Raw genomic sequence first — 13,058 nt, 5'->3', positions numbered from 1 at the left:
ATGCCACGTCAACTATCCCACTGCAATTTTGCTATCTGTAGTTATTACTGCTGGGAAAAAGTTGTTATTATAGATTAAACGGTACTCTCAGAGGCCTTGATACTAAAGAATTAAATGCCTGAAGTGGGCTGGGTCGAAGGAAAAAATGGAAGACATATCAGAGTTTTACCAACAGGAATCTGCTTTACTGTGCTTCACAGTTCAAGATCCCTGAACACACTGCCAACAGCAACACCCAAATGGAATTCCACAACAAAGCAAGAGCGTGCTACAAAGAAATCCATGGTAACAAATCAGCACTCCCCCATACAGACACGCTCCCTGCAACTGCTATGGAGCCCGTGAAAACACAAACAGCAGGCTACCCTTATCTCACCAGAAAACTGCACATGTCACATGTTCGCTTTCAGTGGGCAGGCAGGGGCTGGACGCTGATCTCATCTGAGAGTGTGACAAGATCGACCCAGCAGTGAACTAGACCTACTGTGCCGCTAACAAGCAGGGAACGGTCTGGGAGGGGCCTCAAGTCCTCCGGGAAAAGTCCTGGGGCGAAGGCAAATGAAACAGATCTCTTTTGTAAACCTGCGGCAGGGCAAGCAGGGCCGGAAGCTTGCACTTGTCCCATTAGCCAGGAGCTGGGGCCACTCCCAGTTGGTTTCGCAAAGAGTGGTGAACACTATACTTTTCTGTACGTCTCTTTGCAAAGTTCCAAGTCCAAGAATTTAAGGAGGCTGGCAAGCAATACCAGCAAAAGTGTAAGTGTCAGTAGCACAGCAGGCACAGGGGCCCAGTGGCGAGGGGCCCTCTGCACCCAAGTTATGGTTGCATTTAACTACCCAGCTTTGGCAGCAGGCCTATTTTCCTTGCTTGCAGTAAGGTTCATGACACTGCTGCTACAGCACTGAATACCAGCTACTTTGAGAGAGGTTGTAGAGTCGTTTCCAGATTTGCCAACCTTCACATTTAATTAAGTACCCTCCTTGACAGCGCATCTGTGTTTGCGTCCCTGGGCCATTTGTATCAACACATTTCCCCATAGGCACAGAATGGGAAAAACCCTTTGATACATCTGGCCCAAAGTTCCTTAATGTTGTCAGAGCGAAAGAAAGACTCCTCACTCTTGGTGTCCAATTTCCTTGGGCCAGATATCCGTCTGCAGACCACTGAATGGTTTGCAGTGGAGGCCGAAACTGAAAAACACTGCAGTTGTCTGATATCTGCCCAGTCTCGTTGCATATGTCTGCAAACAGCTGGTAATGTCACCGCTTTTCAAGATTGACACCTCATTGTTCTTTAATGTACCACACGCAGAGGCACATTTAGTTAGATCTGCGCCCTGTGAACATTTGCACAGCACATATTTTAGGGTTTCCAGCAAAAAGTTCAAGTAACAGATAAGGCTCGCACTTGAATTCATTAGTACTTTATTAATATGTGGTGTGTTCCACAGCACCAAATTTACTGGTAGCCATGCAGATGCTTCCAGGAATTTCTTTAATGGGTACATACGCGGAGGAAAAGAAAACAGAAGTGAATATGTGCCCCAAAATGACTTTAATGAGCTGTTAATGAAATTAACTAAGGTCTTGCAGGTTCAGTTTTTCTGGGGGAGTGAAGTATTTGGGGAGAGTACTCCAGGTTAGTAATAGGATGAGGTTTTAGAAATGAAGGAGGGCAAGTTCGCTTTTCAGCATCTTCATACAAGCATTTGCAATGCAACAGGTCTCACATTTGCGAGAGTTTAAGCTTTTGGCATTGTAAATGACAATGTCTTTCATATATCTGTTTTGATAATTAACACATAAATAAAAGGCATTGTCATTTACAATGCCAATAGCTCAAACTCTTGTAAATGCGAGACCTCAGCCGCCACTGTCCCTGGCTGCTTGGAAAGTGAATGCGCATATTAGGCGCTAAAAGTTGCAGGAAAGTATGTCATGACTGCAGTAGGGGAAACACATTATAGAAACTAGTGCTTACAGACTAAATAAGACATACTGTTTAACAACTGAAGTAAAAGGGCCAGTCCTCATGGGAGGTTACAAATGAAGACAAGGCGGTACTAAGGAGGGACTAACAAACCTATTAATGAAGGACAATGACACAAGCCAATGAAAAATATGGGCAGAGATTCAAGCCCATACTCGAAAACACCCTGCCTCGCAGAACAGCGCATACACTGCCCAGGCTCGACCTAAAAAACGAGGTAGATGGGTAAGGCTGTCAGGGACGGATAATGGTGATCCATAGCTCTGGGCCTCATGCACCCAGTACCCTGATACCATATCGTAGCGGTGTAATGTTTGTTGGTGGATTTTCTCAGCTAAAATCAGTGTCCTGGTTGGGGGACGCTGTCCTGTTCAGCAAATAGCAAGGGCTTAACTTCTGCAGGATGCATGGGTCCTGCTCCAGAATGTTCTGTGAATGGCACGGAGGGCCTTGATCTTGATCCTAGATGGCAGTAGAGCCATTGAAGTGTTTTTAGGACATACTTGATTTTGTGTGTTTTTTAGGTTATATGCTTTGCACTCTTTTCAGCTCACATCAGATTTATTCTTGGGCCTCCGGTGCTACTGTGGTTAAATAAAGCTACGTATCAGTGTGAACAGAGTGGTAGAAATTTCTCAGAGCTTTGATAGTTGCAAATGTATCTTTTTGACATCTGCATTGACATGGAAGATGCACTGCGGGCAGAATACAACACCCCATCTCAGCTCTTCGACTTAGTGTCAGAGCAGGGGCTCTGGTCAAGGAGGAGGACCCTTTAAAGGGGTTCATAAGTTGTTCTGTGGTTTGGTGAGCACAGTGATTTCTTAGGGGAGTTCATCTATGCAGATAATACTTTGTTTCTTTTCTTTTGTTTGACTTATGTATACTTGATAGCCAAAAAACAGATCTCCAAGAGAGAACAGAATTTCATATGTGCCCTCTATTGCAATACAATCGGGACCAGCCTTCAAGGGTCACACTACGTTTCCTGTTCTCCGTGTAAGCAAATCACAAAAAGGTAAATAAACATAATAGCATGGGCACAACACAAAGGGCTCAACATAAATCACAGTAAGTGATAATCTGGCTTTCTGTGAAAATGTAATAGAAACCTTGTGCAGTGCTTGTGCAGTGAAGGTACATATTGCATTAAGCCCGGCTGTCCCTGAAATGTGGCAATGGCTTCCGCCATAATCATTCTGCACGGAAAGCTTTCGATTAATTCACATATTTGGTGCTTTCAGACAGCTTACATTTGCAAATGTGGAAATCCAATTACACTTGCACAATTACTGCCATCATCCCCTTGAATCTAAAAGTTGCTACACATCACATTCTCAGAACCCCCATATCTTTTCCTTGTTGGAATAACACTCACTGCAGGTAGAGTACTAGCAGGGCGCCCTGACTTACCCATTACTTGTGGAAAGGGGCGACCATTCGGTCCCCCCGAACGTATGGCAGAGTACCACGATCCCCCCGGGAAGCCATCTTGGGCGGGAGGCGAGTCTCGGCTGGTATGCCCGAAGCGGCGTAGCCGGGGCGCACCTTTTTCCCGCCCTGGAGTGGGCTGGCCTAGACACTGACGCGGCCGGGCCACGCCCCCGGGGCAGGCCGGGGCGGGTTTACGCCCGCCCTGAAGACGGATAAAAGGAGCAACAAGCCAAGGAAGCATCCTCTTGTTCCTGTGCTCTGAAGCTGCACCACCTCGCTGCACGTGAGCTCGAGACGGAACGAAGAGCCAATTTTGAGCGTTGTAATCTTTCTTGTTTGTTTTGCAGATACTCTGTCGGAGAATGCCTAAGAAGGCGGGAAAGCGAATGACTACCGACCAGATGCTGCGTGTTCTCATGAAGGAGGTGACCGACCTAAAGAAGCGAATGGCGGAGAAAGACGAGGAAGGGGGGCCGAAACGTCCTCTGGCAGGAGCAGCTCCAGGAGGAAAAGGCAAGAGGCCCAGAAGGGGAGCAGCTGGGGGAGACGTCCCAGTTCCCTGTACCCCACTCGAAGCACCCACTCCTGTGCCGGAGGAAGGGAATCCGATTCCCGTGGTGGTCACCCCCGTGTCCGGGGAGGATATGCCGCCCGAGCTGGCAGCACAATTAGCAGCGTGGTTGGGAAAAGGTAGCAAGGGCGCCACGGCTGACGACGTGCAGGTGTTGATGAAGCAGCTGCGGGAAACAAGGGAAGCGACGAAGGCACCATCGCCGGCTGCGGCAGTAGAGAAACCACCTGGGTCAGGTCCAGTCGCAGATACAGCTTCCGGTTCAGGTAAGCGGCCATTGCCGATAGCAAGGGATGAGTCGGCTCCCTCTCGAAGGGAAAAGTTGGGTCAACATGTCCCTCTGGCTATCAAGGAGAAGATATGGGCAGGGGAGTATATAAACATCTTCTCGTTGCTTACCGATCATTATGAGATGGAGCATGTTAAGAGCCAGAAGGAGCTCATGCATCCGAGTGTTTGGCGCGCAAAGATGGCCGCCTTTAAGGTAAATGAAAACATTGGTAATTGGGGCAAAGCATGGGGGGTTTTTACATCCATCTTGGGTGAACGTAGGCCCGAGTTGCTGCCCGAATTGCCGATTTATCAGTCACGGATCATGGGGTATTCAGTATCTCACGAGGGCAATCATTGGTTTTGTTACGATAATATTTTCAGAAAAGCGAAGGAGCATGATAAAAACTTAACTTGGGATTGTTATGATTCTGTGTCCTGGTCCAAAATGGAGGATTCGGGTATGTTGAAGGTGCCATTGGTAGGGAGTAACGTTGGTGAATCCTCCCGCCAATATGCGGGGACGCCCTTTCGATCAGGTACGAGTAACGACAATCACTCGAGGCCAACCGGCAACACAGGAAAAAGGGGGGTTTGTTGGAACTTTAACAGGGGGAAATGTACTAGGCCTCAGGGGTCATGCAAATTTAGGCACAAATGTGGGGGGTGTGGGCAATCATCCCATCCTGAGTCCATGTGCAGAGCCAAAACGGGTGATAACGGGGGTAGAGGAGGCGCCAAACAGGTCTGACATAGTCCGAGGGGCGCCTTTACCTACTCCGATTGATACCATGGCAATGATTCCCTGGCTCAGCGAATACCCGGATCACGCTTCCGCTGGGGTGTTACGGAACGGATTTTCATATGGTTTCCGCATCCCAGTGGGGGAGTTTCAGGGTATAGCAAAATGTAAAAACCAGATATCGGTCTTACAGCATACGACCGTGGTACAGGAAAAGATCGGGAAGGAGGCGGCTCGAGGTCGAGTCGCCGGTCCATTTAATGTGCCACCAGTTGCTAACTTTGTTTGTTCCCCTTTAGGGGTGGTCCCCAAGAAGGACCCGGGTGAGTTTCGGCTGATACATAATTTATCAGCCCCACGTGGTCTTTCAGTAAACGATGCGATAGACCCGGAAGTGTGTTCAGTGCGGTACGCATCCTTCGATGAGGCCGTAGCCATATTGAATCGCCTGGGGCCCGGTGCGCTGATGGCAAAATCTGATATCGAGTCAGCGTTCCGGTTGCTCCCGGTACATCCAGACGATCAGCGTCTCCTTGGTTTCATGTTTCAGGGTCACTATTACATGGATAGGTGTATGCCGATGGGGTGCTCTATATCGTGTGCATATTTCGAAAAGTTCAGTTGCTTCCTGCAATGGGTCTTCACAAAGAAGACGGGGTTTCAACATGTTATGCATTATCTCGATGACTTTTTGTTTCTGGGGGCAGCCGGGGATCCGGAATGTGGACAGGCTTTGACTGCATTTTGTGTCTTGATGAATCAGTTTGGCGTGCCATTGGCACCAGGTAAGACTGTGGGTCCCTCGACTTGCCTCGAGTTTCTGGGGATCGAGCTCGATTCCGAAGAAGGTTGTTTTCGTTTACCAGGCGACAAAGTGTTAAGATTCAGGGCATCCCTGCAAATGTGTATAAATGAGTCTAAGGTTAAGCTACATCAATTACAGCAATTGGTGGGACAGTTGAATTTTGCCCTGAGAGTTATACCGATGGCCCGCCCCTTTTCTCGCTCGATCGCTCAAGCCATGGTCGGCCTGAAGGAGGGTCATCATCGCACAAGGCTCTCGGCAGAGGTTCGCCAGGACATGCGCATTTGGTTGGCATTTCTGGCGGATTTCAATGGTCGAGTTGTCTGGAACAAACCGGCCGTGTCCTCTGAGGAGCTGGGGCTGTGGACAGATTCGGCAGGGAGCATTGGTTTTGGTGCCATATTCGGCACTCAGTGGTCAGCACAAAAATGGCCGTCATGGTGGCATGATAGTGGTCTGACAAGTAACATTGCTTTCCTAGAACTTTTTCCCATTCTGGTGGCCCTGAGAACTTGGCCCGAGGGGTTCAGAGATCACTCTGTGGTATTCTGGTCTGATAACATGACCGTTGTTGAGTGTATCAATAGCCAGGCAGCACGATGCAAATGGATTCTGAGATTGCTCAAGGAAATTGTGTTATTGTGTATGCAATTGAATGTACTATTTAAGGCGAGACATGTCCCGGGTGTGATGAACCAGGCGGCTGATGCGCTTTCTCGTTTTCGTATGCAGGCCTTCTGGGGTTTTCTGCCCACAGCGGACCCGGTGGCAGCACCCTTTCCTGAAGCTCTCTGGTCTCTCGGTGCCCCGAATTACAGAACCTCGTGGGAGAGAGTTTAGCACCCAGGACGAGGAAGGCATATGAAGGGGCGTTCCGTTCCTATTGGGCCTTTTTGGGGGCGGCTAGAGGGGAGCTTTGGGGCCAGGAGGAGTTGGTAGTAAAATTCTTGCTGTCTTTACGTCAGGCAGGCAAATCAGTGGCTACGGCCCAGAGGCACCGGGCCGCCATTTCCTTTGTGGCTAGGGCTCATGGGATCCAGGACCCGACAGCGTCTTTCGTTGTGCAAAAAGCGCTACGTGGGTGGCAACGCCTTGAGGGTCGCAGAGTAGATGAAAGGCGCCCGATAGGTTTGGATAGGTTGGCCCTGTTATTATCTAGACTCCCTGCAACATGTTCATCCCAGTATGAAACAGTGTTATTCCGAGCCGCTTTTACGCTGGCATTCCATGGGGCTATGCGGGTAAGCGAACTAGTGGCGAGGAACAAGCAGGACGTGATGGGGGGACTGTGCCAAGAGCACGTTCAGATCAGAGGGGAGACAATGACTGTCTCGTTCGTCAGGTCCAAGACCGATCAGGGTGCGATGGGTGATTGCATAATCATACAAAGGATCCCCGGGTCCTCCATGTGCCCGGTGAGTTGTGTAGAGGAATATTTAGCACAAAGGGTGGCATCATGGGGGGGGACCTTGTTGAGACACGCTGACGCCACCCCACTGACGAGGTTTCAGTTTCAGCGGGTGCTTGCGATGTCGATTACTGCTGCGGGCTTGAACCCGGGCGAGTTTGGGACCCATTCCTTTCGGATAGGGGCTGCTACAGAGGCTACAGCCAGGGGTCTGAATGTTGAACAAGTTAAACGTGTGGGGCGTTGGTCCTCCAATTGTTATAAGAGGTATGTGCGGTTGCACATGTTGTGAAGCTGTAATGATGTACTCACGCTTCTTGTTTTTGTTTGGTTTCAGTTGCGCAAGCCTACGAGGCGGGGCGGACTATGCAGTCGACCCAACACCGGGCCAGCGGTCAGACTTCACCGGCTGTGAGAAAGGAGGTGTGGGTCGTGGGCCACTCATACGTGAGGCGTGCCGCGGACGTATTCAAAGCAGGTGACATGATTCACGTGGCTGGGGAATACGGGTACAGTGTGTCCTTCTACGGAAAGGGCGGACTCTGTATTGACCAGTTTCAATCATATTTTGAGGGTTTGCTAGGGCGGACGAGGTCACCGCCGTCTATAGTCATAGTACATCTTGGGGGCAATGATTTGGTCACCACTGGTAGACGACTTCTTCTTGAGGCGATGCTTTCCACTGTAAGTTGGTTGGCGAGGAGAGTTCCAGGGTGCACGATTGCATGGTCACAAATGATCCCACGAAAAGTATGGCGGGGGGCTATTTCTGTTTCTGCTCTGAATCATTCAGTAAGAAAAATTAATAACAAAGTGAGTAGATTGTTCCGTTCCAGTACACTGCATTCTATTTCGCATGGTTGTATTACTGGTGACAGTATGTATTTGGGGGATGGTGTTCATTTGTCCCGGGTGGGGAACGACTTACTCATAGGAGACTGTATAGCTTGGCTAAAGACTTTAAGACATGACCTTTAGGTAGGAGTGTTGTGGGGGGTCCGGATAGCCGGTAACTATCCGGCCTGTGGCGGTAAGGTCATGATCGGTGAGCACTAATTGGAAGATCCCTATGAGTGGGCGTCACCCATTACGGATGGGAGCGCTCGAGGGAGGTGGCCATCGGCCCCTCAACGGGGAAGGCGGTCCCTTCTAAGGATGGGCCGCCGAAAGGAAAGGAAAGGCGGTCAAGGCCCCTTCCTGGGTCGGAGGGGCTACAGCCCCCTCCTGGAGAATTTCCCGGGGCCAGGTCATCTGCGACGGCAGATGTGGTAAGTTGTGTGGGGTTTGGGGGGGGGTCTACGCTACCTTCTAGATTCCTCACACGAGTCCTCGGACGACCTTTAAGTGGCGTCGAGTTTATTGGGGCCCCCGTCAAGTCAAGGGAAATTGGTAGTTGCACTCGAGGTACACCTCTGTGCGGTCGCCCCTCACAAGTGAGGGGGATATTTCTGGTTAGGGATCTTGACACCGGTTACGACCTTGCCGTTGGCCCTTAAACGTTAGGATGTACAATTTCAAAATTTCAAGTTAAATGTTTTGTAGGATGTTAGTTCGGCTAGGAGAACCTTTGTATTAGAGAATATGTTAAGGTTAGTCAAACATCGCAATGTGGTAATGAAATTGTACATAATATGAAACTGTTATTTTAATGTTTTAATTTTGTTTCATATTTTAATAAATACGGCCGGGAGGGTCACTCCCTCCCGTCTTCCAAAAGTTCAGAACTGTTTCCGGTTTCCCATCCTTGGGGATTGTGTTGAGAGGGGGTGGCGGGTATCTCAGCCATATGAAGCTCAACAGTGCCCTGATTTGTGATATCTCATGAATAACCAGCCTCAACTATACCTTAGTATACCTGAAGAGTGCCCTCCCAAACCCTTGACTTGTAATGGCCCTGTGGTGACCAGACCCCCCTCAGGTTGCTCAGTTAAGGCCTGTATCGCTCATGGCATGTGATAAATCAAGAATGCTATATACGGGGCTGGGGAAACATGAAAGGTGCTATAATTCACACATGACTTGCAATAGTTCATGAATAACCAGGCTTGCCTATACCTTAGTATACCTGAAGAGTGCCCTCACTAACCCGTGACATGTAATGGCTCCATGGTGACCAAACTCACTCAGGTAGTCCAAGAACTAGCTGTATCGCTCGTTCGTGGGATAAATCAAGAAGACCTTGGCTCATTCAGGGCTTTGGATACCCAAAAGGTGCTATAATTAACCCATGACTTGATATAGGTCCGGAATGACTCACGTTTGACATGGGGTGGCTCAAGGATGCCAGGAATAAACATTGGATAGTTTAAGCATCCATGGCTTAGGGATGCTAGTCTGCCCTGACACACACATACACACACACACACACACACACACACACACACACAACTACTCCAAAACACTCATTTCCCATAACATGCAATGGATCAATGTTAAGTTGCCAAAAAGCAAGCAAGCAGCCTGCTGTCTGTTCAATTCACAGGCACAGTGCATATTCCAGATATTGAAACCGAGGAACAGAATGCACTAGTGCGGTGGGAAATGGACGATGAAAGAAGATCAATATCCCAACACAAACATACTGCAGCTTCCTGATGTGTTTGTTCTGTTTCCCACAGCGTTAAGAACTGTTGAGAGACAATTCCATTAGCTACACACTGTATTTCAAAATAAGGTAATGGAACATGTCTGTACTAATATTTATTTATACTGTGGCGTGACTATACGCGTGGGTGGATTTAAGCTTAGCATGATCTAACTTGGTCATGTTAAACCCAATTATTTATTTATATAGCGCGACTATGATCCCGAGGGATATCAGAGCGCTTTACAGTTGTGGGGATACAGTTGCAGTGCATGTGTCAAAATGGGAGTCCAGACAAAATCACATATCAAAAAAGAACTCACAGGACAAGAACGGTTAAATATTATTAAAAAACTAAATTATAGAACAGTACAAACAATTATGTTCTCATAAAGGGATGGCTAGCAGGAGACCGTATACCCACGTGCCAAATGCATTTTTGTGGTCTTGCTATTTGTGTAATTTCTCATTGCTTTGCTGTTTGTGATTGCCTTCATTTCTTCTTCTGTCCTTTCTCTATCTTTTGCTTGCTCCATTGTCCTCATAAGCTTTGATTCTGGTAACGTAAAGTTGCCACTGGTAAGTCGCGAGTGGTATAGGTTTCTCTTTTTTGCTTAAAAACATGCAAAAGAACTGGAAAGCAGACAATGTCTTCAACACGACCCCTATCTTCCTCTCAGTGCAGCTGCACATGAGATCAGCGGCGCAACAAGCCTAACTCAAGCCATTCGCCCTGTGCCGGACAATGGGACCCATTTAGTGTCCACGAGCCTCAGAGGCAGCACCAAGCAGCACAAAATGCTAATCTGTTGTAGTCTCCTTTCTATACAATCTGTGTTCTTTAACAATACTTCCTATACAGTAACACTCACACATGGCACACTGGAAGTGTTTGGGTGGTCAGACTGTGGCACACAGAATGCACTGTTTCAAAGTGGCACATGACTTGATGCATAATAATAGTGGAGGCCGACAATTCTGTCAGAAACGCGACACAATTAATAATAACAAGTGCCTTAAACTGTTTTCAGCTATTTTAAATACATTTCTGTGTCCCGTGACCGTAGTTGGAAGGCAAGCTACAGCCAAACAAAATTACAGCAGAAAGTGGTTTAGAACTGTTTTATGCACATGCCTTAGATGTAAGGATGCATAAGCCTACTCCAGTTGTATCATCAAATGTGTATAGATATATCAGTTGCTGGCAGTACCCACAGCTCATGCATGGCCTCAGGTCTGAAGAGCAACCAAGGCTGTAGTACTGGGCAGAGACCTTCGCCCACTCCCTTTGCCTGGTTCTGCACCCTTTCAAACAAGTCCTGCAGGCGGTAAGGGTGTGATTTCATCAGGCTGAAGCACCTTCCAAGTCACTTAAAATTGTATTCATTGTTCTGCTTCATAGGACTTGCCTGCTACTTGTTACTATAGATGGTATTACAATATGACCAGATTACCTCAAACAAATGCTTTCTTTTTACATAACATGCTTTGAGAGGTTGGTTTATTTTTGTTAAGAAGCTGGGTATTTGCAGAAAATTCACCAACTGTTCTTTTGCCAACAAAAGTGCTTGCAGTCAAAACGATCATCGTTTCGCCCGAGAGTTCAATGAGACATGGCGAAATGAGCCTGGTGGCCCAACATCACTTCCTGTTTGGGTGCATTCCTCAAGTGTACTTACCCGACAATCTCTCTGCAACGTTTTCACCAGGGCACTGTAGGTTTCCGAATCAAAGTACAATCCTTCATGCATGTCTTGCAAGAAATCCAGGTCCTTAAATGTCGGGCATGACTTTTCCCGCTCTTTCCTCGAGGCTCTGCGCTTATATGTTGACCCTTTCAGGTCGTATTTGTAGTGCATCCGCATGGCGCGTGGCAAGACATTGTTCATCACCACAAGCCGAATGTTTATGCCCCCAGAGTGGAGACAGTACAGTCCATAGAACTTTGGCAAGAGGGTCCTGGGGTTCTGGTTCAGATTCTGAAAGAGAAAAAGTGACATCCAATCAGCTGTCTTCTACGATGAGGACCCAGCATGCTATGCCATATGGATAACCTAATAATTAAGAACTGTATCACATCTGCTGCAGGGTCTATACAAATATACTTTGTGAAATTGAAAACCTTACACAATTTTGAAAATGTGGTGACAAGATAAAGTGCTCAAATACTTTTTTTCAACTGTTTATTTAAATATCTCTTCATTTAACTTTAGCAGCAAAAGTATTTACCTACAAATTAAGATCAACTCACAAGGCGTTCCATAATGTAATTTCATGTCCTATATGCGTATGTTTTTGTTTCTATTCCACATGTTGCCTATTAGTATTTTCTTTGTATTCCTTTGCAGTAAATGTGTACACACACACACACACACACACATACATGTATGTATGTATGTATGTATGTGAATCCCTGTCCGTAATACTGTCTCGATAGGGGGAGCAGGTGAACCATAAAGAGGAGGGCAAAAGGGGTAGTCCCTGGTAGTAAGTGAGGAGGTTTAAGAGTACAATGAACAGGAGGTTTAAGAGTAAAATGAACAGGGTGGGCCCTGGAGAATTCCTCAAGTGAACAGGGTGGGCTTTGAAAGGAAGAGGCACAATTCCAGGTCATCTGTCTGAAAGGTATATTGAAAAACCCACCTTAGAGTTTCAAGGGGTGGAAGAGGTTGCCACTCTTTCAAGCGTCAGTTTTCTGCTGTACATGGCACTATCATTCAATCATTTAGGATGTATACAGTGTGGCTAATCACCCGATAGGGTATCCAGGCGCTTGCAGGCCCCTGAGCCTTATTTGAACAGCCAAGTCTTGAGGGCCACTTGGAATTCCGGAAGTGAGGTGATGGCCCAGTGGTACATGGGGAGGCTGATCCCGGTCTTTGCTGCAATGTGGGAGAAGGAGCATCCTCCACTTTTGCTTAGATGCAGAGAGTATGTGCAAGTAAAAGGGAGGCAGAACATAGTCTTCTTGATTATTGGTGGGAGTTCAGGCAGTGGTTAATGTTGGCAGGTCCTTGGTTGTGTAGAGCCTTGTGTGCGTGGGTCAGCAGTTTGAACTGGCATCTCTTCTGTCCAGAGAACCAGTGGAGTTTCCGGAGGTGGGGTGTGATGTGGATTCATCAGGGAAGGCTGAGGCTGAGTCTGGCTGCAGCATTCTGTATGGCCTGAAGTCTCTGTTGAAGGTGTGCAGCGATTCCCATGTAGAGGGTATTGCCGTAGTCCAGCCAGCTGGTGATGAGAGCTTGAGTTATGGTG

The 13,058-nt window shown here is 47.7% G+C and overlaps 1 protein-coding gene across 2 annotated transcripts in view; it reads right to left on the bottom strand.

The window, feature by feature from the left end:
• The window catches only part of PIP5K1B (phosphatidylinositol-4-phosphate 5-kinase type 1 beta), a 412,487-nt gene that overhangs the window by 137,586 nt on the left and 261,843 nt on the right, over positions 1-13,058 (bottom strand). For both annotated transcript variants that reach the window (XM_086961234.1, XM_086961235.1), the window contains exon 7: positions 11,483-11,782. In XM_086961234.1, coding sequence (XP_086817360.1) covers positions 11,483-11,782 — 300 coding nt within the window. The remainder of the gene's footprint in view (positions 1-11,482; positions 11,783-13,058) is intronic.

The sequence above is a fragment of the Lissotriton vulgaris genome, chromosome 3_1, assembly GCF_964263255.1.
Source record: "Lissotriton vulgaris chromosome 3_1, aLisVul1.2, whole genome shotgun sequence".
Lineage (NCBI taxonomy): Eukaryota > Metazoa > Chordata > Amphibia > Caudata > Salamandridae > Lissotriton > Lissotriton vulgaris.
Note: the sequence above shows the minus strand (reverse complement) of the source record. Positions and strands in the feature narration are given on the sequence as shown.